General features: G+C 39.0%; 1 protein-coding gene across 1 annotated transcript in view; it reads right to left on the bottom strand.

The window, feature by feature from the left end:
* Positions 1-4,455: 4,455 nt before the first annotated feature.
* Positions 4,456-22,919, bottom strand: part of LOC118826373 (neurobeachin-like) — a 228,458-nt gene continuing 209,994 nt past the window's right edge. The window contains exons 26-33 of the mRNA XM_036597338.1: positions 22,172-22,389; positions 21,076-21,229; positions 20,544-20,552; positions 15,065-15,245; positions 13,241-13,365; positions 11,377-11,484; positions 10,890-11,058; positions 4,456-6,793 (exon numbers count right to left, since the gene is read on the bottom strand). Of these exons, the coding sequence (XP_036453231.1) occupies positions 6,327-6,793; positions 10,890-11,058; positions 11,377-11,484; positions 13,241-13,365; positions 15,065-15,245; positions 20,544-20,552; positions 21,076-21,229; positions 22,172-22,389 (1,431 nt within the window). The 3' untranslated portion in view covers positions 4,456-6,326. The remainder of the gene's footprint in view (positions 6,794-10,889; positions 11,059-11,376; positions 11,485-13,240; positions 13,366-15,064; positions 15,246-20,543; positions 20,553-21,075; positions 21,230-22,171; positions 22,390-22,919) is intronic.

Genomic DNA, 22,919 nt, shown 5'->3' with positions numbered 1-22,919 from the left:
TGATGTATACTACCCAACACATATTTTATTAATAGGATTTTCTTAATTGAGTTGGTTTGAATAAAGCAAGGATTAATCTTGGGATGAATATTAATAAGCCGGGAGTTGATGTGTTTTCAGCGGAATGCCTGGCCTGTGAAAGCTACAGTCTTTCAGTCCAAAAATCAATTTAAAGGATCTTTTGGTGGATCAGTATAAATTAGCAACAAACCGTAATTGCAGCCTATTAGAATAATGTATCAATGCACTGTGATAGATTTCAGCCACAATGAGGGGAGTGCTTTAAAACGGAGAGGGCTGTGATTTGAATTCATCATAGTAACAGCCCCATCTGCAACCACTGCTTCCAGGGTATTGAAGACTAATTGAAAATTTCACCTTTAGGAAAGTTCCAGAAAGATGGGACCACCCCTCCCCACCAAGCCCCCCCCTTGGCTCTCTCGTGTTTGAAGCTTTTTTCTTGTTTTTTTGATGTTGTCACTCCCAATCTATTGTGTTTCTGACAGACAATCGAAGCGGCCCGTCTGAGGCTGGCAGCTCATTTCGGTGGCAGGTGGCAAACAATTAGACACAGCAATTTGGGGCGCAGCGGATGACATTAAAGCGTGCCGGCCTGAGTAGTACATCGCGGCTCTGGCCGACAGCCTGTGTGAAAGCATTTCAAAAATAATACACTTTGCTGGGGCGACTCATTTCAGCCTGTCAGCCTCTATTAAGGAGCTGAGGGCTGAGGGAGATAGCAGAGGGAGAGCAGACCCCCTCCGTTTAATCTGAAATCAACGCCCTGGAGACCCTCGCTAACCCCCCTTCATACATGCACACAAATACAATGCAGCACCTTTGCTATTCAGCAGATACACCTCATCTGTGACCCAGGGGCATTTGTCTGTATTATTACCAGCCAGCGGTGGCTTTTGTTACACTGGTTTGCCATTTCCACCACCATCTGAGCTGCACGTGCGCATAATGATGATCCATGCAAAAGTGGCTGCTTTGCACAGCCATCCATCCACATGCTGGCACTGCATTTATTACATTTCCGCACATCTGGAGTGACTTACGATTCACTCATGTTACAGAAGTAGGCAACTGTAGCATTAAGAGTCTTGCCCAAGGACTCTTATTGGCATAGCGTCACTTACCTGCCGTGAAGAATGCTAGCAAAGAGATGCACTGATATTACTTAAACTGGACAAAGACACTTAATGTGGCTAATTTGACACCTTTGCATCTATTTTTATTTTTCTATTTTTTAATATCTTTGAAGTAAATGCAATTGTGAATAGCTGTTGATTTGATTTCTCTACTTAGAAAGTGCCATACTTAGCTGTTTACACTGCCATCCTTGTCTCGCTTACCTCAAATATGAAAGACATGAAGCATAACCACAGTAATAAGCATTTTGATGAGGTTGCCATTAACAGTCTGTTCCCCATGCGCAAAATTAGGAAGACTGAATTGGATTGATATGAGACAAGTATTGGATTTTAGTGCCACGTGTGAAAAAGGACCAGAATTCAGAAATGACTGTCAGATTTAATGTGTTTTTTTTACTGTTCACACTGTCACAAAAAAAATCTGTGAAGAAACGAATGGATTTGGGCCACTGTTCCCAGCAGCGTGACCATAAGCTAAAGCTCTGTTAGAGCTGGATTGGTTTTACCTGAGAAGGTGCTGTAAATTGAGTGATTATCAAGTTTTGTGCTTTTAATCTAGTACAAATCTAAAATGTCCATATTTTTTACAAGTCAGATAAGTCATAAGTATAAAGAGAATTGCCTCTATAATACGTCAAACGTGGAGCTCCCTCTGCAACCGTACACTGTCAAAAATAAAGGAACTGTGCAGGTACATTTTTCATTCCTCAAGGTACATAACAATGTAAATATTCCCTGAAAGGTACAACAGTGGTTTTAAGGTCCAGCTGTGTACTTTACGTAAGTGTTATCAAGGTGAAAAGTACGTATTTGTATCTTTTAATAACCTAAAGTTTTAAAACAGAACAACAAAATAAAAAGCCTGGAGACGAGACGGGGTGTGTGGAGTCAGTACAACTTAGAAAATATAATTTCAGTGGATTATGGTACAATTATGTTCCCTGACTAAAGGTACTGAGATGTGCCCTTGATGGTACCACCCCAGTGACAAGAGGTGTACTGCCCCAGTGACAGTTTTTTCTGAGAGTGTGGACCTGTTCGCAGCAACCTTATGGTAATGTAATAACAAAACTAGCTAATAGACAATGGCTGTTTATGGTGACTGGAAGAAAAGGCTAACCAGTAGATGAATAAATGGAGCTTCACTTGGCACAGTCCCTTTATCCTCAAGTTCAAAACAGGGCAACTGCAAAATACAGCATTTTTGGTGATGGCCTCATTAGAAGGACAATAAAATAAAAGTACTTCTCACAAGGCAGCATTTGGGCAGCATTAATTAATTTGATTAAGTTAACGTTACTAGCCTAATGCTATTCTGTCTGGTATTAAGTGAGTTAGTTTTCGTTGCATGCTAGACCTGTTTTATTTTAATCTGAGTGCTGACATGAACCTTCAGGTTATGATGTTTTGATCCAGGCTATCTAGTCTAATTTGGAGAAATTCCAGAGCAACTTCAGCATTTTCCCCACCATAAGTCACATGCCAACCTGGCTTGGATGAGATGCAGACATTAGGATGTAACTGGCTGATGTCTGCTTCCTATTATTCAGATTTTATGTGGTGCTCACATTTTGGCCAAAGTAAAATTCTCAATCTATGTTCAAATGTAAATATGCACTAAATTCAGATGATAAATCTGGTGCTGTTCCAACAGCTCCAATCAGTGATATAGCAGCGTGATACTGTGGTGTGTGGCAGAAGCAAGCTGGCTTGTGACAGATGAGCATGTCTAGCTCTAATTTTCTAGCGTTTAAGTTTGTCACAGTAGACTTTAATCACTGAATTTCTAGGTCCTTAAAGAAACAAAGCTTACCACCCGGCCTTGAAAAGCAACTGGATGGAACTTTATTTCATACAAGTCAGCCAGTTAAACTCTTACAAATGACACTACCGGACCTCCACTGGCAAATGTAATTCAGAAGAAATATGGCTTGAAATGTACTTTTAGATACTTAATTGAAGTTTATGCAAGTTTTGGAGAACAACTGATAAACAAAGACATTCTGCATATGAATTTAATTATGACCTCATTCTTACTGTTATACAGCTTTCTTAATTATTATGGTATTATCTACAGCACCATTCATCATTCTGAACATATCAGAGATCATTTTACAATACTTTTATACATGTATCTGCAGTAGCATTGGTTTAATATTAGTAACAGTAACAGTAGTACAAGCTTAAAGTCTCAGTTGAAGGCGAGTCATTTATCAGAGAACACATTTACGTTGTAATTCATTTGGGATGTCAGTATGAGATATGAACATGCAGTCCAAAAGCATGAAAACATGCATGCTATCAGTACAATTTGCTATCAAGTGTTATGTTTTATTCACTCTTGATATTACTTCATGCATTAGCCCATTATCAAAGTGCTATCTTCTTTGTTTATTGTAGGGGGCAAGCTCTCGATCTCTGTATGCGCTCTGCAGCCAGCCCTTAAGACTAAACTGGGATTTAGCGGCGGATAAATGTTTCCTTGCCTGAAACGGAGACGGATCGCTGTGAGATCTTATCTGGGCTTGGAATGTAAACACACCCCAAATGTTCCACTACGATTCACAGTCCTTTTCAAACACAGAAATTCTTAGTGATAGGCAGTGCAGGGGATTGAAATGACTTACGGCTTGCTTACACATGAAAAATCATTATGGTTTTCTGCCAATGGAAAGGAATAATCCAGGTATTTATCATGGTTTGACTAAGATGCAGTGCACACTGTTATTGGCCTCAAAAAAGCCACAAAGAGATCCTGTGCTTAAAGACAGAAATCCATATATGTTAAACAGGCATAGATGAAAGCATTCACATCAAAAGGGATACTGTAACTTTAATGATGACAGGAAGAAATTAATCATAAAATCACTGTTAAAGGCTTTTACAGTAATGCTGATGCTTAGATATTGTCTGCCATCTGGTGGACTATTATTGATGTTTACCAGGGATGCAGCAGCAGCCCATAAAGTTCACCCAAGGTCATTCTAAGCATTACACTGACATGGCAGTTAGCTTAGGCCAAAAACATACTTCATGCAATTATCACACCCAGCCAATAGGTACATATCATCGCTGTCCAAAGAAAAACAAGTATCTCCAGAACAGTAACTTTAGCAAAGGCAAAAAAGCTCTTTCCTTTTAATGTAAGTTATTATAAAGAGGTTTCATTCCAAGTAATTTTAGAGAATTTCTACTGGTCCATTCATTATGAAATTTTCACACAACGTAAAGGACAGCTGGTATGTTGACATGATGTAGAAAAATAAAAATGGACAAAAATGGAGATACATGTTTTTTTTTGGACAGCGATGATATTGAACATGTACCTGTGGCATTTTTAAAGCTCAGGACTATAGAGGGCGATAGAGCACAAATCAGTGTATGCAAAATGGGTCTACTGTTATATCGTGTTTACATGTTGGCAGTAGACAGAACGGATATTCCACTGTTTTCAGTAGAGCCACAACGGAAAATTCTGCCACTGCCAGCAGCAACGCTGCACTGACCGCAGTTGTTAGCAAAACGTTCCAGTAAGAGTTTTCTTTTTGACCTCAGCTGCAGTGATGAAATAAATCAGATGTATTTCTTTTAGAAACAGGGTCACTGAGATGCTTATATTTGAAATTCTGTACATCTACATCAAAATGCACATTTTAACCAAAACATACTATTAGAAATATTAGTGTGTATTCAAAACACTTTGAGGATGAAACATTGGCTAACACCATTGCCCTGCAGACGTAACGTTTACACTGCTGCATACCATGAAATATACTGTCACTTATGCTATGAACAACATTTTTAAATGGCAAACTGAGCATTAAAATAGAAGGTTAAGTGAGCTGCAACTGAACTGTTGGAGGCAGAACACAGAGCAGGCCATGTCTCTCTTGTCAAACCTATGGGTACCAGCCTATGTGTAGGTTACAGCCCCTTGCTCTAACCCTGAAAATGCAATCTACACTTCTGTTGCCTTAAGATTTGACCATTTGCAAAACTATGATTGACACACAGTCGTCTCTAAAAATGACTTCCTCCCTCAGACAAACTCTAACAGAAGTCCTCACAACAAACCTGCAGTGAGAATGGCATCAGCAGTAAATTAGCCAGATTGGTTAAGCTAAGAGATGGGGGAAATGTGTTACTGACGAGCAGCATCCTGAGGATGATGCTGTTTTATTTCTTTCGTGAAGCTGGAAAAGTTTTGGATTAATCTGTATGGAAGCCTAAATGCAGAGCTCAGTGTCAAAACTATTACCAGGGGTACTTTTGGCAGCTCTAATGTAAGCTAAACCAGAAGTAGACTAATATAATTGCTAATATACATTAAGAACGGTATCTAACAATAATGTTACAAAACAATGTGATCAGTTAGCCGGCTCAATTTGGTTTTCTTAACAGTTAGCTTTAACAGGACTGTGTGTTTGAATACACACATACACGCTCAGTCATATATATTGTTCCACTGAAGTTTGCTAGAACTTGTGAGATGACGAGTACTTTTCAGGATATAATGCTGCACTATATAGCTTGTGCTAGCTTTAGTGTTAGCTCTGTTAGCTCTTTTGAAGGGGTAAGCTTCCCTCTCTCAAACCTCCTCATTATTAGACATGATTTTTTTGCCTTAAGTTGGCCTACATGCATGTTTTGTCAATTCTCGAACATGTATGTCAGCAATGAAAATCTTGCAATGTGAGTTTATATATGAATAACAAAACGTTTCAAAATTACACCTATGTGTGCCTCTGAATTGCTATGGAAGATTTAGGGCTATTGTAGCAGCTATAGATGCTACCAGCCTGAACCAAACGTTTGCTGGACACAGCAAGGGAGAGTTGGGACATCTTTTTGCAAAAGAACAACTGTCAAGTAATCCATTTTATAATGATACAACATTGGAAATCGAGTCTGGCTCAAACTATCTGTGTGCTTTTGTGGCCAAAAGCCTTTAATGTTGAGCCATAAAGCAGCAATTTGGACCACATAATCGACTCTTCTCATTAAATAACATGATTCTCATTGCTGTTGTCACATTTATTTTGATATATAAGGAATATGATCTAACAGAGCTGAAAATTTAGAGATTTTTATTTTACTTGTTATCGACCACCATTTTTAGCTAGATGTTAGGTAAGAATGGTTTAATCCCCACAAAACATCATTGTTATATCACCACATAACCAGGCTGCTGTACCTGTCGAATGAGTGGAACTGCATGGGCAGCATGGCCTGGGCCTCCCTCTTGAGGGCCTGGTGGTCTGGGTAGGGCAGGGGTTCAGGGCCGCTCTCTGTGGCCTCTAGCGGAGCCGCCACCAGGCTCTTCAGGATCTCCTTCACGTTGATGCCCTTGTTGGCCTGGCTGATGCTGGAGATGGAGGAGGCGGGCTTCAGCAGCTCCATGGAGGACGCCTCAGCCAGGTTCTCATGGGACTTTACCTCTGAGGAAAGAGTGCAAAGGAGCCCTCGTATGCCGTTCGGACCGCCAAGGCTGGGATCAAGGTCTGCTCCGTTCAGCACACCGGACATCTGCTCCTCCCCAAGGCCAGAGTCCGAATGGGGCAGGGATGCCTCAAGACTCGGCTCCCCCACCAGAGAAGGGGGATCCTTACTGCTGTCTGGGAACGTCAAAGGGTTTTCTGTTGAAACACACAGAATTTCATGAGAAAATAACAATACGACATACAACCAGAACTAATTACTAAATTTATGATGGCTTTAAGGAATATTTTTAAGGAATCTATATACAATACTACTCAAAAGTCAGAGTTCACCTTTCATGTATTTGATTTCCAGTCAAAACAGCCATTAAGTATAAGTCATTCATTTTCATGAGATGTTTCAGATAAGTTAAGCTAAGTTACCCTTTATTAATCCCACAACGGGGAACTTCACCTCTGCATTTAACCCATCAGTGAAACACCCACATACACACTAGTGAAAGAAAACACACTAGGGGGCAGTGAGCACACTTGCCCAGAGTGGGAGGACAGGCCTATCCACAGCGCCTGGAGAGCAGCTGGGGGCTAGACGCATTGCTCAAGGGCACTTCAGTCATGTCCTGGCAGTTCAGGGGATCGAACCGGCGACCTTCCGGTCACAAGTATGGTTCCCTAACCTCCAGCCCACGACAATAAGAGATAAGATAATCCACTCGCATAAGGAAAGACAGTTTATTGAAGAAATAAAAAATATAGAGAAAATTGGATGCTTAATAACTATGCAAGACCTAGTAGAAAACCAAAACTGTCACCATCAGATAAACAGCACTTAAAGCTTTCATATTTAAGAGACAATCAAGCTCTGCTCTTGCTTCAGATCTGAAAAATCCATGTGTTTCTGTCTATAATTCCAGTGTGAGAAAACAACTCAACACTGTGAGTCTGAAAGGATGTGTATGTGCTAAAGTTGTTACTGAGAAAAGGAAATGGACAAAAAAGAAGAAAATCAAGGCTTATTTCAATAAGCAGCAGTTGTCATAAAGGCAGCTTTTGTCCACACCTGTGTCAAGTGACAGTTTTTTGCTGATATGAAGTTCTGTCATAATGTTTTTGAGGCTGAAATGACAAGCACATTTTGACAATTGCTCAGTGTATTTTTTTTACTAGCTTTCAACAGATATGTAACTTACATTCCTGTTCAGTGCAGATAAACATGAACAGGTACTGTCAAGATCACAATTTATGCAAGTACAAATGTAACACTGTCACACCAAATAAGAAAAGTTAGTGTAGGGTGGTGCTGTAAGAAATTGCTTTCCTACATACAGATTCAATTCTCATTAAAAAATACCTTGATGTAGGTAAGTTTCAGGTCATTTTTGGGTCATCTTTGGGGACAACTCAGGGAAACATCTAGCACAGTTTTTTTAAGAATTGCATGTAAAATGGATGCTATAAGAAACAGGAGACAAACCGTAAAATGGACAAAATGTCACTAAAAAGTCTGTCAAAATACGCTCTCATTTCACCCCAGAGAGTGTTACAGAACCAAATGTAAGCAAAAAAAATTAAGTTTTTGTTAATCTTTTTTCTCTTGTTCCACAGTCGTTTTTACTTTGTATTGTGAAGCACTTTGAGCTGCATTTTTATTGTATGAAAGGTGCTATATAGATAAACATTATTATTATTATTATTATTATTATTTTTATTATTATAAGCAATAAGGAACTCTTTCAGCTATGCTAATATGTTTAAGAGCTGTAGTTTTTGATTAGTCATTCTGAGTCTCCCTAAAGCTATCCAGCTAACCCCAGCCATGCAGATGTGACTTCATGGCCAGTTGTTTCCCAGATGCTGCGCTGCTATGATGAATATTCATGGACTGCCGTTAACAAGGTCAGCAAGGCCTGATGCAGATAAAGAAAGCGTCTGGATGCCGGCTTGGGTACACTCATCTGCCACATGCTGTGCCTGAAATTTATGAGGACGCCACAGCGGCCTCTCTCTCTCTCCTCTTTTCTCTCCCACTCTCTCTTGCAGCCTCTATGATCCCATTCTCCTCTGCTGGATTGCCTGCCTAATGGCCACTGACAGTTAGAGCTCGAAATAGCAACATCAGCCCCTCTGTCCCCATACTCCAGCTTCGTCCATTTTTCTCTCTTCCCTCCATACTATCTCCATGTCCCTTTTTCTTTCCTCCACCCAGCCTCTTCTGAAGCTGACTTCATTCCCAAACATCTATTCCAACATCTTAAAACTGAGAGGAAAAAAAAAGTCCTTTGATAAACCTGTCAGACTCCATCAGCTCTTCTCCACTTTTAGGTGAAGTGTGACTGACGGGCTCAGCTGAGCTCCTCCACGCTCTCACAAGTTCAGCTCCTTGCAGCATAATTACCAAAAACGTGTGAAATCTAGATGGTAGAGGCAATGGAGCTGAGGAGTGAGTGAGACAGAAGATGACGGCTCTCCAAAATCACAGAAGAACACTGAAGTACTGCCACTCCAGCATGCAGCCTAGCAGTGACAGCAGACCTATCGCTGTGGTCAGCACACAAATTTTATATAGACTAAAATATTTTTCTTTTACATGAAAATCAAACACTACTGATTTATGACAAACATATTTCCTTTCTAAGTGGAAATTAATGCTGATTTGAAAATAAAACATAAAATACAAAAACTGCCAGAACTTTTGCACAGGCCACATTTTATGTCTTATTTTCTCTCCAACATGTAAAGTCCAGCAAATAAATAGTAACTGTGCATGAAAATGTGCAGAAGCATGCTCTGTAGAGGATGCATTTACTTATTTTCACTTAGGAAATTAACAAAACATGTCCTTTAACCAGGGGTGTCTAAACATTTGAATAAGACTGTACTACAAACAGAAAATGTAAAGCACTGAGATAAGCAACTAGGCCCATTGGAATAATGGCAACAATGTCAAGTTTTGTAGTAGTGAGTCGCAGCAGTTATATCACATTTCCAGTTACTGTGACTTAGGAGTCCTACACAAATTCTATAACATGAATGACTGAAACTGAACTGAAGGATGAATTTGAAAACAAAAAAAAAAAAACATGAAATGTTGAATGTAAGAAGTAGCAGGAAATGAAACCCAGATTATTTCACTGACCACTAGAGTGAATCTCGCAGCTCTACATTTCCAAAAATGTCAAATGCACATACTGTCCCTGAAATCACTAAGCTAAAGTCTTTCAGTTTGGTTCAGAATTCAATTGGTAATTCAGAAGGTATGAATTATCAAAATAATAACATTCAAATTTGGATTTTTTTAATTAAATTTAGATTTTAAATAAAGTTAAAGGTAAGTATATTTTTCTCATATTTTCAGTATGAGACTGGGCTACTTATCCATAAAGACATTTCTTCATGACCATCTTTACTAAAGATGCCAATAATTATAAAGCTGACTGCACAGTCTTAATGTGGTTCAAGGGTTATTTAGCGAAGGCAGTGATTGTGGTTATATACAAAACTTTGAACAATTAAAGAATGATTTCAATGCACAATGTTTGTTTGCAGTTCAGAAAATGGTTCTTTTAATGTGTGGCACTCCGCAGACCATGACGGTTATTGTTTTTTATATTCTCCATTACATTACTACTACTACTACTACTAATAAAAATAATAATGTTATTACATATCTACATATCTACATGACAACGATATCCCCATGATGAAAAACAAGTATATAGTTCTTTAAATTCTGGGGATTTGGAGACCTCTCTGGTGGAAAAGTGTAATTGCATGCAATGTGTGGAAGAACATCTTGCAGTGTGGGTTGAGCTTCGGTTCCTCAAATGTGGATGAATGTGAGCACGTTGGAAGAGTATTCAAAGAGAACTCAGTCAAAACTTGGTGAAGGACGTGTCTTCTGAGGATACGAGTGAATTATCTACTATTGCCATCATATTTTCATCAGTATAATACTGTCACTAAACATGGAGCTGGACCTTCTTTTTGAGGCTGTACGTGACATTTTTAATAAAATATAATAAAATAAAGACGTTTGACATAGTACAAGAAGCTGCCATGAATTCCGACCCGACAGCTCGCAGCAGTGCACGCTCACCATGTTCAGTAATGCTACTTTTTTCCATTTTAAAATAAAACCTTTATAGTACAGCATTAAAGAGCCCATTGAAAGACTTCATAAGAGTCAGAGAAGCATTTTTTGGTACTATGTATAATTTTTGCTAAGAGTATATTAGGGTATTTCTTTTAATGACTACAGACCACCATGAATATCTTTGCATTTGTGGAGCAGTACCAGTGCTGGTGGGGGAGTTAATTTCTTGCCGAATGCTCCTCCCTGATTGGATGATGACCCTGGCCGTCTCCCGCTGTGGCTCCAGGATGTCCCGGTACTTGGACACCATCAAGACAGAGATGAAGTAGACCACAGCCAGAGCCAGGAACTGAGCCTGCTTACCGTCATCCTACACAACACACACAACACATCAGGAAAACCAACAGCGACACTATTTATCTGTAGCTGTGGATCCCTACTTGAACCTTGAAGTCAAGAGAGACGGATGCTGCTTGGCATTTCAAAACCGAGTTTGGGACAAGGTCAAATGAGGAAGCGTTACTCTTTCTTGGAATACTTTTTTTTTTTAATCAAATGATGACCCTAAATATTAGCAGACATAAACCAAGTGCAAGCCAAGAGAGATATAATCAGAATAATATAAACACAACCTTTATAGGCGAGTCCGCTAAAAAAGTGAGTGTTTGCTCAGTTCCATTTTACTTACGACGTCGCGGAAAACAACAGCGCGCAGACGATTGATGTCCACATCCTGCAAGAGGCGGTCCGGGTCCACGATGGGGGAAAGGTTACTGGGGAAATTGTCTATGGAAGTCTGAAGCAGAAAAGCAGAAGGATAATTTTACACCACTTTTCATGAGACTCAGAATAAAAAGTATAAAACAGCAAGACTGTCACTGAAGGAAAAAATGAGAATGAGATAAAAAAGGAACTTCTTTCTTGTATAAAATGTGTTGAATATAACTCGGCTATACTTGCTATCGGTGCCTGAGTGATATAAACATTTTGAGGCTGATGCCAATTTTAATGGGCTAAAACATCTGATAACCAATGATATCAATCAATGTATTTTAATATTAATATTTTTGTTTTTGATTTTATACTCCAATAGTCAAACAGTCATATGCACATGTGCGCCCTGGTCAAATGATATGTTTTGTTGATTTTCTAAGTGGAAATAAGTTAACACATAAATATAACACACACTACAGAGAAAACACTGCACATCTTACTGCACAATTACTGTTTATTTACTGAATTAAACATGGCAAAAAACATAAATTAGGCATATATAAAGGTATTGGCACATTTAATATTCAGTTATCTTTTCCAATATGTAAAATTTAGCAAATAAATTGAAATTATGCACCGTAATCTGCAGAAAAATATTTAAGTCTGTTTACTCTGGATGATGTGTTAACTGACTTTCACTTAAACTTTGGCATATGACTAAGATTGTTTAGACTGATATGATTGTCAGTTGCCAACTGTGTGTTGTTAAATATGTCTGTTCTAAATGGTCCTTCAAACTACAATAAGCAGTAGAAGCTCACAGTCTTAATTATTACAAATATTGCAGCATTAGTTTGGTTCCTGTTAATTTATTTTTTGTAATTTTCATAAATTTTCTTGATTCTCATGAAGGTCAGGTTTGAATTCATTTTACATGCTTTCTAACAATTATGGTGCTTTGGTGTTTTTCAAGTTGGACTTTCAAGTATCTCAGCTGTATATATATATATATATATATATATATATATTGTTGCTCTCGGAAGAAAACAGCGTATCTCCAAAATTATATCTTTAGAGGAGAGAAAAAAACCTGCTTTACTTTTAATGTAAGTCAATGAAACCAGACTTTTTCCAAGTCATTTTAGGGCTGTTCCTTTTAGTCCATTCTTAATGAAATTTACATACAATGTAAAGAGCAATAGGCATTTCAAATTATGTCAAAAACTGAAAGATGCCAAAAATGGAGATACGAGGTTTTCTTCTGACAGCAGCGATGTTGTGTAGTTTACAACATAAAATTTACACTGTATAGGATTTTATGAATAAATGATTAATATGACAAGTGATTCCAAATCTTTGAACATTAATGTGATCTAAGATCATGTGTTTTTACTTGTAAAGTACTGTATAACATTAGAATAAGTACAAATAAGTGTTATCCTCAGACAACTAATAATACAGTGTGACATATTTAAGTGAAAATAAGAATTTCAATAGTAAGTTCTAGATATCTTGATATTTGGTTAGAACAACACAGGTTGGTGCACTTCCTCAAAGAGAAAAATGGAAACACACAGATACACAGAATCATAATTTACTGGATTAATGTTACCTCGTATTTACTTTAATGTTATTGTTTCTCTGCGCAACTCAACTCAAAGGCCACATAGTTTAAAACTGATTTTTAGGTTGTCAGACTTTTGCACTGCAGTGTGAGCCAGCTTATTCTTTTCGTTTGCACAGGTTGGTGGGATGACCCAGTTAAATACACAGAACATCATATTAGTGAGCGGTCTCATTAGAAGTGTGAAAAGGGAAGGATTTAGAAATGTGGGCACCTTGCTGGTCACCGCTGTGCTCTGCAGGCTCTCCTGAGGCTTCGTGCTGGACAGAGAGGATTTAAATCCCCTGTCCCTCTGACGCTGTCTGCACTCCAAACAGCTCCGCACAGCCACACAACACACTGAGAAAGGGAGAGAGAGAGAGAGAGGGAGGGAAAGACAGAAAGAGAAAGGAATTCAAGTTCAAGAAATAACAACAGCCACAAACTGACCACTGACCAGCCACAAACATTAACAAAGTCATAAAAGCACAAAAATAATTTTACAACAAAAACAGGCCACATATAAAATCACACGGATGTACCCTGATGCATCAGTCTGGTGTCAATGCAACTGCATTTGTTTTAGAATGTTCCAATTAATTCTAATTAAATACAATAATATTCAATTAAATATCAGTTTTTTTTTTTGGCCACAATAAAATTTTCATTTTTTTTTTAACTAACTGGCAAAAAAGTGAACTGGCCACCCTCCGTGTCTAAAAGGACAAATCCAATAGAGTAAATGAATAGTTCAGCACTTGCATAATTCATTCAAACTCACAGATTAGTTAAAATTAGTTAAACTCTTAAATTAATTTAAAAAAATAAGGAAAGTAACATTTTATAATAAATTGAAAATGAAGATGGAAATCCTGTCCACTAGCTCATACATAATGCCAGCAAAATATGTTCCATTAACTTTATTGAAGAAAAATATGCATAGTTCCATTGTGGAACCTCCTCCAAAACAAGGGGAAACTGACTTTAATGGCTACTGTGAAAAGGGGGTTAAACAAAGTGACCACCAAAGCTCTCCTATGATCATCCCCATTCTGCAGTACAGCACAGAAGGATGTTTTCTGTCCTACAGCAACATGTAAAACTCAGCATAACTCTGCTCGACTGTTTCTGCAGATGATGGTAATGTGGCCGAGCTGTGCTTGTTTAGCATAGGCTACAACTTACCTAAGTAATTAATTATTCCACTTCTGAGCTTTGTAAGTAGTAAATTTGACCATAGTAAAGAAAACAAAGTTCAATATATAAAATAATCATAAGAAAATCTTAAAAAGTATACTTAGATGCATATTTTGTGCTTTGTGCTATAAAAGGCAGGACTCACTGTGGTGAGCTGTCACTTGTTAGAGTAACCAGAAAAATATGTGATCATTAATTGAAAATGTCATTTTGTTTCTCTCTCTGGTTATGAAAGCTACAATAAAGCAGCAGCTTTGTCTCTGAGCAAAGCCCCCTGCTTTGCATCAGTCCATCTCAGATGAGCTTTAGCCCGGAGAAGTCGGCGGCGTTTCTGGATATTTTTGATGTATGGCTTCCATTTCACTGTTTACTGACAAGGGTTGTCTGGAGTATTCCAAAGCCCATGTGGTCATATTCATTAAAGAAGCATGCCGGTTTTAATGCAGTGCCATCTGAGAAATCGAAGGTCATGGGCATTCAGCCTTGTATTTCAGCCTTGCCTTTTATGCACAGAGATTTCCCTGACTCTTTTGTAAATATTCTGCAACATAAAGGGGGTAATACCTGAAGTCCTTGCAAATGCTTGCTAAGACACATTATTCTCAAACCCAATGTTTTGGAACATTTTAGGCATCGGTCTGAGAATGAGGGTGTATTTACAAAAAAATAATGAAGTTTAAAACATTCAATATCTTGTCTTTATACTTTTTTCATTTAAATAAAGGTCCAAGTGAATTTTCAAATCTCTGCTTTCTGTTTCTATTTGCAATCTACCTATTGGGTTTGTAGGTTAGCCCTGCTTTTCTTGGGTCAGGACATTTTTCTCTTAAAACCATGTGTAAACAGCCACACATGCACTCACCGAGTCTGAGGCACTGGCGCATTAGTCCTCCAGACGACATGTTCTTCTCAGCCTCTATCTCACTGAAGTTGAGGGAGCTGGCAAACACTAGCACATCCACCATGGACATGAGTCGAGACAGAAAAGTCACCGCCATGTCAGAGGACATGCCTTGGGTCACCTCAATCCCTTCCAGCTCAGACTGGCGCACACACACACACACACACACACAAACACAACATCACAGCAGTGTCGAATTCAGATCTTCACAATCTCAAACGATACACAACACTGCTGCCTCTGACACACCTCAGTATCAGAATCACTGCTGTCCTTAGAATGATCAATGGAAACAACACTCTCAGAAAAAGGGTATGAAACAGTCACTGGGGCAGTACCCGTCTCTCCACCACCCAAATAATATCTTTTCAGTAGTGGTCCTAGGGCGGTCCTTGCAGCATTTTTATAATGATGATATCAGCATGATATCAGATTCATATACTCTAATGGAGACAACACTTTCAGAAAAAAGGGTAGTAAACTGTCACTGGGGCAGTACCCCTCTTTTTACTGGGGTGGCACCCTCAAGGGTTCATCTCAGTACCTTTAGTCAGGGAACATAATTGTACTATAATCCATTGACACTATATTTTATAAGTTGTATTGACTCCACACACCCAGCTCGTCTCCAGGCTTTATATTTTACTGTTCTGTTTTAAAACATTAGGTTATGAAAAGGTACAAATCTGTACTTTTCACCTGGAAAAACTTAATTAAGGTGCACAATTGGACCTTAAAACCACTGTTGTACCTTTGAGGGTCCATTTACATTGTTTGTACCTTGATGAATGAAAAATGTACCTGCACAGAACCTTTATTTCTTCTTCTTTATTATTTTTATTTATTACTACACCATCAGAAAAAAAAGTACTGAGCAGGTACAATTTATGTTTATCAAGCAATGTTAATGGACCCTCAAAGGTACATCAGTGGTTTTAAGGTCCAACTGTGTACCTTAAATAAGTTTTTTTTCCCAGGAAAAAGGTACGTATTTAAACCTTTTCATAACCTAATATTTCAAAACAGATCAATAAAATAAAAAGCCTGGAGACGAGACAAGGTGTGTGGAGTCAATATATCTTTAAAAAATAAAAATCTCAAAGAAATATTGTACAATTATGATCCCTAAATAAGGTACTGAAGACATACTCCTGAGGGTACCACCCCTGTGACAAGAGGGGTACCACCAAAGAAAGATTATAACCTTTTTTTCTGAGAGTGTATAGCTGATAAGCTGGGCATTCAATCGTTTCAATCAGTGGGAGATTAAGTGCAAGGCATCCCATAATAATTTCACAAATGTGAAATATGAAGCTAAAGTATGGTGATGACGCAGCCTTATGCCAGCAGTATACTTCAAAACAACTTTAGAAACAAAATTATGTATTTTTGGCCAAAACAACACGATGGTTTGAGTTATTTAATAGTGCTGACTATGAAACAGAAACCCTAATCACTACAGGGTTCGTTCTGGGATCTCCCAATGATGCAACTGGTCCAAATCACCACACTGTTTGTTCTAAGACCTCCCCCTGACTGTGATTGGTCCTAATATCCACATTGTCTTAGACCTCCCCCTGACTGCTCTGGTCCTAATCACCATGTTGTTAGGTGAAGTTCATTCTGAGACCACCCCCTGACTGTGACTGGTGCTAATCACCATGTCGTTAAGTGTAGTTCATTCTGAGACCGCCCCCCTGACAGTGACTGGAGCTAATCATCATGACGTTTGGCGTAGTTCGTTCTGAGACCACCACCCTGACAGTGACTGGAGCTAATCATCATGACGTTTGGCGTAGTTCGTTCTGAGACCACCCCCCTGACAGTGACTGGAGCTAATCATCATGACGTTTGGCGTAGTTCGTTCTGAGACCACCCCCCTGACAGTGACTGGAGCTAATCTCCTGTTTGTTCTGAGACCTCCTCCTGACTGTGTTTGGTTCTAAAAACCAACTTGTTTTTTCTAAGACCTCCCTTTAGACTGCAATTGCTCTTAATCACGTTGTTTGTTCTGAGACCTCCCCCTGACTGCGATTAGCCCACATATCACAAGGTCAGCTGCGTCACTGCATGGAACGAGCCTCCAGTGGTGCTGAGTAATAAATGCGTACATAAGTTCTTTGTAGTTTTACTTACAACAGTGTGTTTGGCAGTCGTTCTAGTTTAGTTCTTCTGTTGCTATACTGCCAGCTTTGTGCAGCCATTCAGACTTTTCACTTTGTTCCACTCTAGAAGAATTTCAGGCCTGACACTTCTGCCACCTCGGTGTTGTCACTCAGTGTTAAAATTGGTTGTCAAAGTTCTCTCAAAGTGATCAGCTCCACCTCTAAGAGAACTTGGGAGTGGAGTGAATGACAGCATCCTCAGAATAGTTTACAAAGCAAATCGTTGTTGCTCTCTTTTATATAGTTATGCCTTTCAGTTCTGCTATGATTGATGATACAGAAACATGCTGGTGCTTTCAATTTGTTTCCCTTTATTAGCTTGCTGTGCTAAGCTGGAACCAAGTGGGGAAAAAGTACATTTTTGCAGATCTCTGGATGGTTGTACCAGATTAGAAGTGAAAGGAGACATAGAACACAATTTTTTTGACAAGACATGAACTTTCACATTCACACAATGCCCACACAATCACTGAATGCTAACAGCAGACATGCAGTGCTGAGTGGGAAGACCCTGATGTTGTTTTTCTATCCGAGCCAGGAAGGTGTAATAGTATAAAGTAAGAGTGGGCAAAAATATAACGCCTTAACACTTGGAGACATTTTTATGGTAGAGAAAAGTTTAAAAAGCATAAACGGCAGGAAAAACAAACGATTGGTAAAAAAGTTAATACTGGAATGACATTCAGCTACTTACTATGCAGTTTATATATCACTGCTGTCAGAACCAAACCCCATATCTCCAAAATGGTAACTTTACAGGAGAAGGAAAAAACATACTTTATTTTTAATGTAAGTCTATGGAACCAGAAATTTTCCAAGTAATTTTGGGCCATTTCTTTTGGTCCACGCATCATGAAATTTACACACAATGTAAAGTTTAAAAGGTACTTTCAAATTATGTCAAAAACTGAAAAACGACAAAAATGGAGATACAAGGTTTTGTTCCAACAGCAGCGATATCCTGGTTGTTTTTTACAGGCTCTCTATAATTGGTCTAAATCCTTTTAATGATACATGCAGTTATTCAGTGTTCTAGAGGTCCTGAACATACAGAAAAGGGTACAGTGACATTTATTCCAATAGTGATAAAAATATCGAGAAGGGTCTGGCTGCAGACATGCACTCTCAGCCTGACATGCACCACCAGCCTATTGATGACGTCAGTGCCGCTCTGCCACGACAGTGTTTTTGACGGTTTTATGAGAAAAAACAGTGAAACACGAACTGCTGGGCAACAAGAGTTACACTGAATGTATATTAACGTTGCCATACTGATAATAAGGTAATTAAATATGGATACTTTCAAAATAAAACCTACCATGACAATGAGACATGAATGTTAGGTTTATTCGCAGAAAAAACAAAAAGGCTACTGAAACTCATGAAAGCCAAGCTGAAGACAATTAAAACCAGTTATCAAAAACTGTAATATTGATAAAATAGAACTCACTAATGATTTTTGGAGGTTGTGACAACGTATAGTCAGAATAGTTCCGATTACTTTTTCTGTCTCATCGACGTCGACACAACCTGCTAGAAAGTTGTCAGACAACATTGTCAAAACTTTCTGAGGAATTACATTTCAACGATGTGACAATGTAGAAAAGCACCAAGCAGACGACGCTGCAGGCACCAAAACAGTACGTTGTCACAACGTAACTGTGTTTGCAGGGCCGTTAGAAATGAAACCTGATGGTTTCGCTTCCTAACGGGAATTGGCTTGATGGTTGCCATTAGAGGCCATTAGGAAACGAACAAATGTATCTAGAATCAGTCCAGAAGACCTGATAAAACAATCAGAATCCTTTACACTGTGATATCAACCCATCAGGAAAACACAGAACACCATTAGCGACTACTGAAAACCACCAGGAACCAACAGACACTTTTAATGGGTTCTATGACTGTTTTCAACAGGGTGCAATGTAATTCTCTAGCCGAGTTATGGACGAAAAATAGATCGTGATGATATCGCTAAGCACCAGTAGCCAAAAGTTAATGGGCCGTTGGGCTGTTTCTGCCATTGTGGCAGAGAGTGCATGTGCCATGTACGTCACTGGGGCTGAGAGTGCATCTGGCTGGGAGTGCATGTCTGCAGCCAGACTCTATCTTAATGCCCATCTCTAGGATAAAGATTGTCTAGCAGCCTGTTTGCTAGCTCTGAGAGCAGCACCCACCTGACCGATAACATTACACATCTGCTGCCCTGACACTCTCTCTTCAGGCTTTCTCTCCTTCTGATAGCTAGCCTCTCTCTACCACAGGAAACAAAGTGCTGACAGCAAGCGAACTGAAAAGACAACACTACAAAAATGGTATCTTGGCACATGAAACCATCGTAAATCTAGTGAACATGTCAAATATTTGTAATTATAAGAATACTACAAGATTATTCAACTTATTTATAGATTGTTTTACTTAAGATATCACTACATATAATTAGTTAGAAGTAGGTTGAAGGTCAGTGTTCATAAGGCCATTCATAAGCCTTTTCATGATTGAAATAAACTTACATTGATATTTATAAAGTCTGTTTGTAAGAGACCCTTCTTGAAATAAGTCCTTATAAGAGTTTATGTCTGTCAGTTGTCATTGAGAGCTTATGTAGATGTCATTTGGCCTTATGAATGCTGCTCGTCAGGAAAACGTTAGAAAAACGTTACTGAATAATCGTATGCTATCCTTACAAGAGAGACATAATTGATACTATGAGAAATAATATATTTTTGAAGGTGTTTAAGGTGATTTCACTTGCCAAAACATCATTTTTTGCAGGGACAGTTGTACTGATGGCCTTCATTTTATTCATGTGGACATGATGAACTCACTTCAGCCAAATAGATTCCATGTAAAGACAGATGCTCTAGCTGTCTATCGACTGCCGCTACCCGCTTTACTCATCCATCAGCTACACACTAAACTTCTGATCAACTGCACCGAATATTAAACGACTCTGCCCTGAAAACAACTGCTCACAAAACTGACTGGCATCACTCTTCCGTGCTCGAGAGAACAAATGAATATTAATGTGTCTTCTCCTGTAGGACAAATGAAAACAACATAATGAACTTGCTGAACAGGACAATTTAAATGTTTTGGATGGAAATAGCTATTTGTAGGCAGTTTCTGTATATGGAAATTTTACTTTTTTTCATTTAGAAATGAGCAACTGTATGGAAATATGAGCGATGGCATTTATAGATGAGGTTTTGGCACTATGTTTATGAAAGAATAAACAAGCAGAAGCCAGAGAGAGAATGAAGATTTATACTAACCTTGGTGCTCTGAAGGACGAAGAAAATAGCAAAGAAAATAATACAGGATTAGCAGCACTACAACACCAGAATAAAGCATGTAAATTAATCACTAACTGGCACTTATTATTATTACACTGAAAAACCCCACAGAACTTGTGCTGATTAGTCAGTCAGTCTCATTGATTTGAAATTTCCTTCAGATTCATGCTCAGGTAAGCTCAGAGCACAAAAATATGCACATTTTTTTCATTTATAAATAAGCAACTTATGTTTCAATTTTTCAAATAGAGAAGAAACAGTCATGTTCTATTAAACCAAGCAAGTTTAGATGAATAGTTCAGTCAGAAATGTTAATCATGCTGAGAGAGAATAAAATCATATTCTCCATTCACCTTAATGTCAATGACATCATGTTAATTTGTGACCTTCTAGCTTCTGTGCCTCATTAGTGAGGACAGAATGTTTGGTGGAGCTAGTCCAATAAACAGAGTTAGAACTTTATAGATGCACTACTGGCTGACCACCAGAAGATGGTGCTAGAACCACTTACAGAGGGTGAGGTAGCAGCGGAGAGCAGAGGCAGTATTCCTCCACAAGCAATGATGATGTTGTCCACCATCTGAGAGATGAGGTGTATAGTGTTGTGCACAAAGATGATGTTTTCATTGCTGTTCACAAAGTCCATGACTGACTTGGTGGAGTGGCTGTGTGAGAGAGAGAGAGAGAGAGAGAGAGAGAGAGAGAGAGACAGAGAGACAGAAAGCAAAAGTGAAGGAAAGAAAAAGTAAGAGACATAAGGAGGAGAGAAACAAAAGTGAGAGAAAGAGAGAGAGAGAGAGAGAGAGGAAAAACCAGCAAGAGAGAAAGAAAGGGACAAAAACAGCAAGACAGAGAGGGAACGAGAAAGTAAAAGACATTTATGTTTGTAAAAGAAAGAAAGAGAGAAAGGACAATGTAGACAGAAAACAGCAACAGAGAGAAAAGGAAAGACAGGAGAGGGAGAGAGAGGTGAGTGAGAGAGAGAGGGGGGGGAGAAGAGAAAGCAAAACATGAAAAAAAAATAAGAGATGTAAGGTGGAGAGAAACAAGAGTGAGAAAAAGAGTGAGCAAAAGCAAGACAGAAAGTGAGAGAGAGAGAGAGAGAGAGACAGAGAGAGAGCAGATAAAGTAAAAAGTGAAAAGTAAGAGATGGGAGATGGAGAGAAAAAGAGTGAGAAAAAGGGAGAGCAAACGCAAGACGGAGAGTGAGAGAAAGAGAGAGAATAACAGCAAGACAGAGAGGGAAAAATACAGCAAAATAAAGAGAGAAAGGACAACATACACAGAAAAAGCAAGAGAGAGAAAAAAAGCAAGAAAGGGAAAGATAGAGAAGAGAGAGAGAGACAGAGAGAGAGGAGCAAGAATAAGCGAGAGAAAGAGAGAGAGAGAGAGAGAGAGAGAGAGAGAGAGAGACACTTGGATGGGCAGGGGGTCTATTATATTTCATTCCTTCCATAATTAATGCAGTGACAAAGTAATTACATGTCAATGTCAATCTTCAATATAGTGCATTATGACAATTTAATCACCAATAATTTAGTTATTACACTGTAATAACCATTGTACGTTAAAATTCCATATGAATAATGAAACGAGAAGCCACTGACCTTCTCCACACGTGGACGTCTGCCTCCAGGGCGAAGAGCAGGTCAGTGAGTAAGCGCTGGTGCATGGGGGACCATTTGAATTCTGGGATGCGGAACATGGTGGTGCGGGGTCCGGGGCTGAACTGGCGCCGCTGCTCTTCAGTCATGGGCATGGCCCTGAAGCCCAGGTCCACTCGCATGTCCCTGTCCATGTGAACACCTGCTCGCCCGTGAACACCCTGAAAGCACAGGACTATCTCTCAACACTGTACAAACAGAGGCTTTTTGAAGAAGCTTCAGATGCCTGCAGAGGAACTTTATGTAAAAAGCTAACAGCACTGTGTTGTGCACATTCTGGCTAAAACTTATTTATAAATGTCTCTTTGAGTCCTATGAAGAACAATTAGTTTATGTATTACTACTTTAATTACCTATGACATCCATACTGACTGAGATGTGGGGAAAACAGTAATGAGTACAATCCAGTAATCTTCTGAGGGTCTCTCACTTATTATGGACACCATGGCCACCGACAAAACTAGGCATATGGGTGCATCCTAAGTAAAGTGGGTGGGGAGGGGAAGGCCATACGCTTTGGAGGCTCAAATCACTGGGTTTTTATTCTGAAGTCTTGGGCTTGTTATTTTTGGAGTTTATTTTGAGTGCTGGCACGGCAGGCGCTGAAAAAGTTCTATTTGACAACATTTCTCTATCTGAGCCAAAACAATCTGTGTGGTACATAATTAGAGCTCTGCATAATCACGAGTTA

Source organism: Colossoma macropomum, unplaced genomic scaffold, assembly GCF_904425465.1.
Source record: "Colossoma macropomum unplaced genomic scaffold, Colossoma_macropomum, whole genome shotgun sequence".
NCBI classification, from domain to species: domain Eukaryota; kingdom Metazoa; phylum Chordata; class Actinopteri; order Characiformes; family Serrasalmidae; genus Colossoma; species Colossoma macropomum.
Note: the sequence above shows the minus strand (reverse complement) of the source record. Positions and strands in the feature narration are given on the sequence as shown.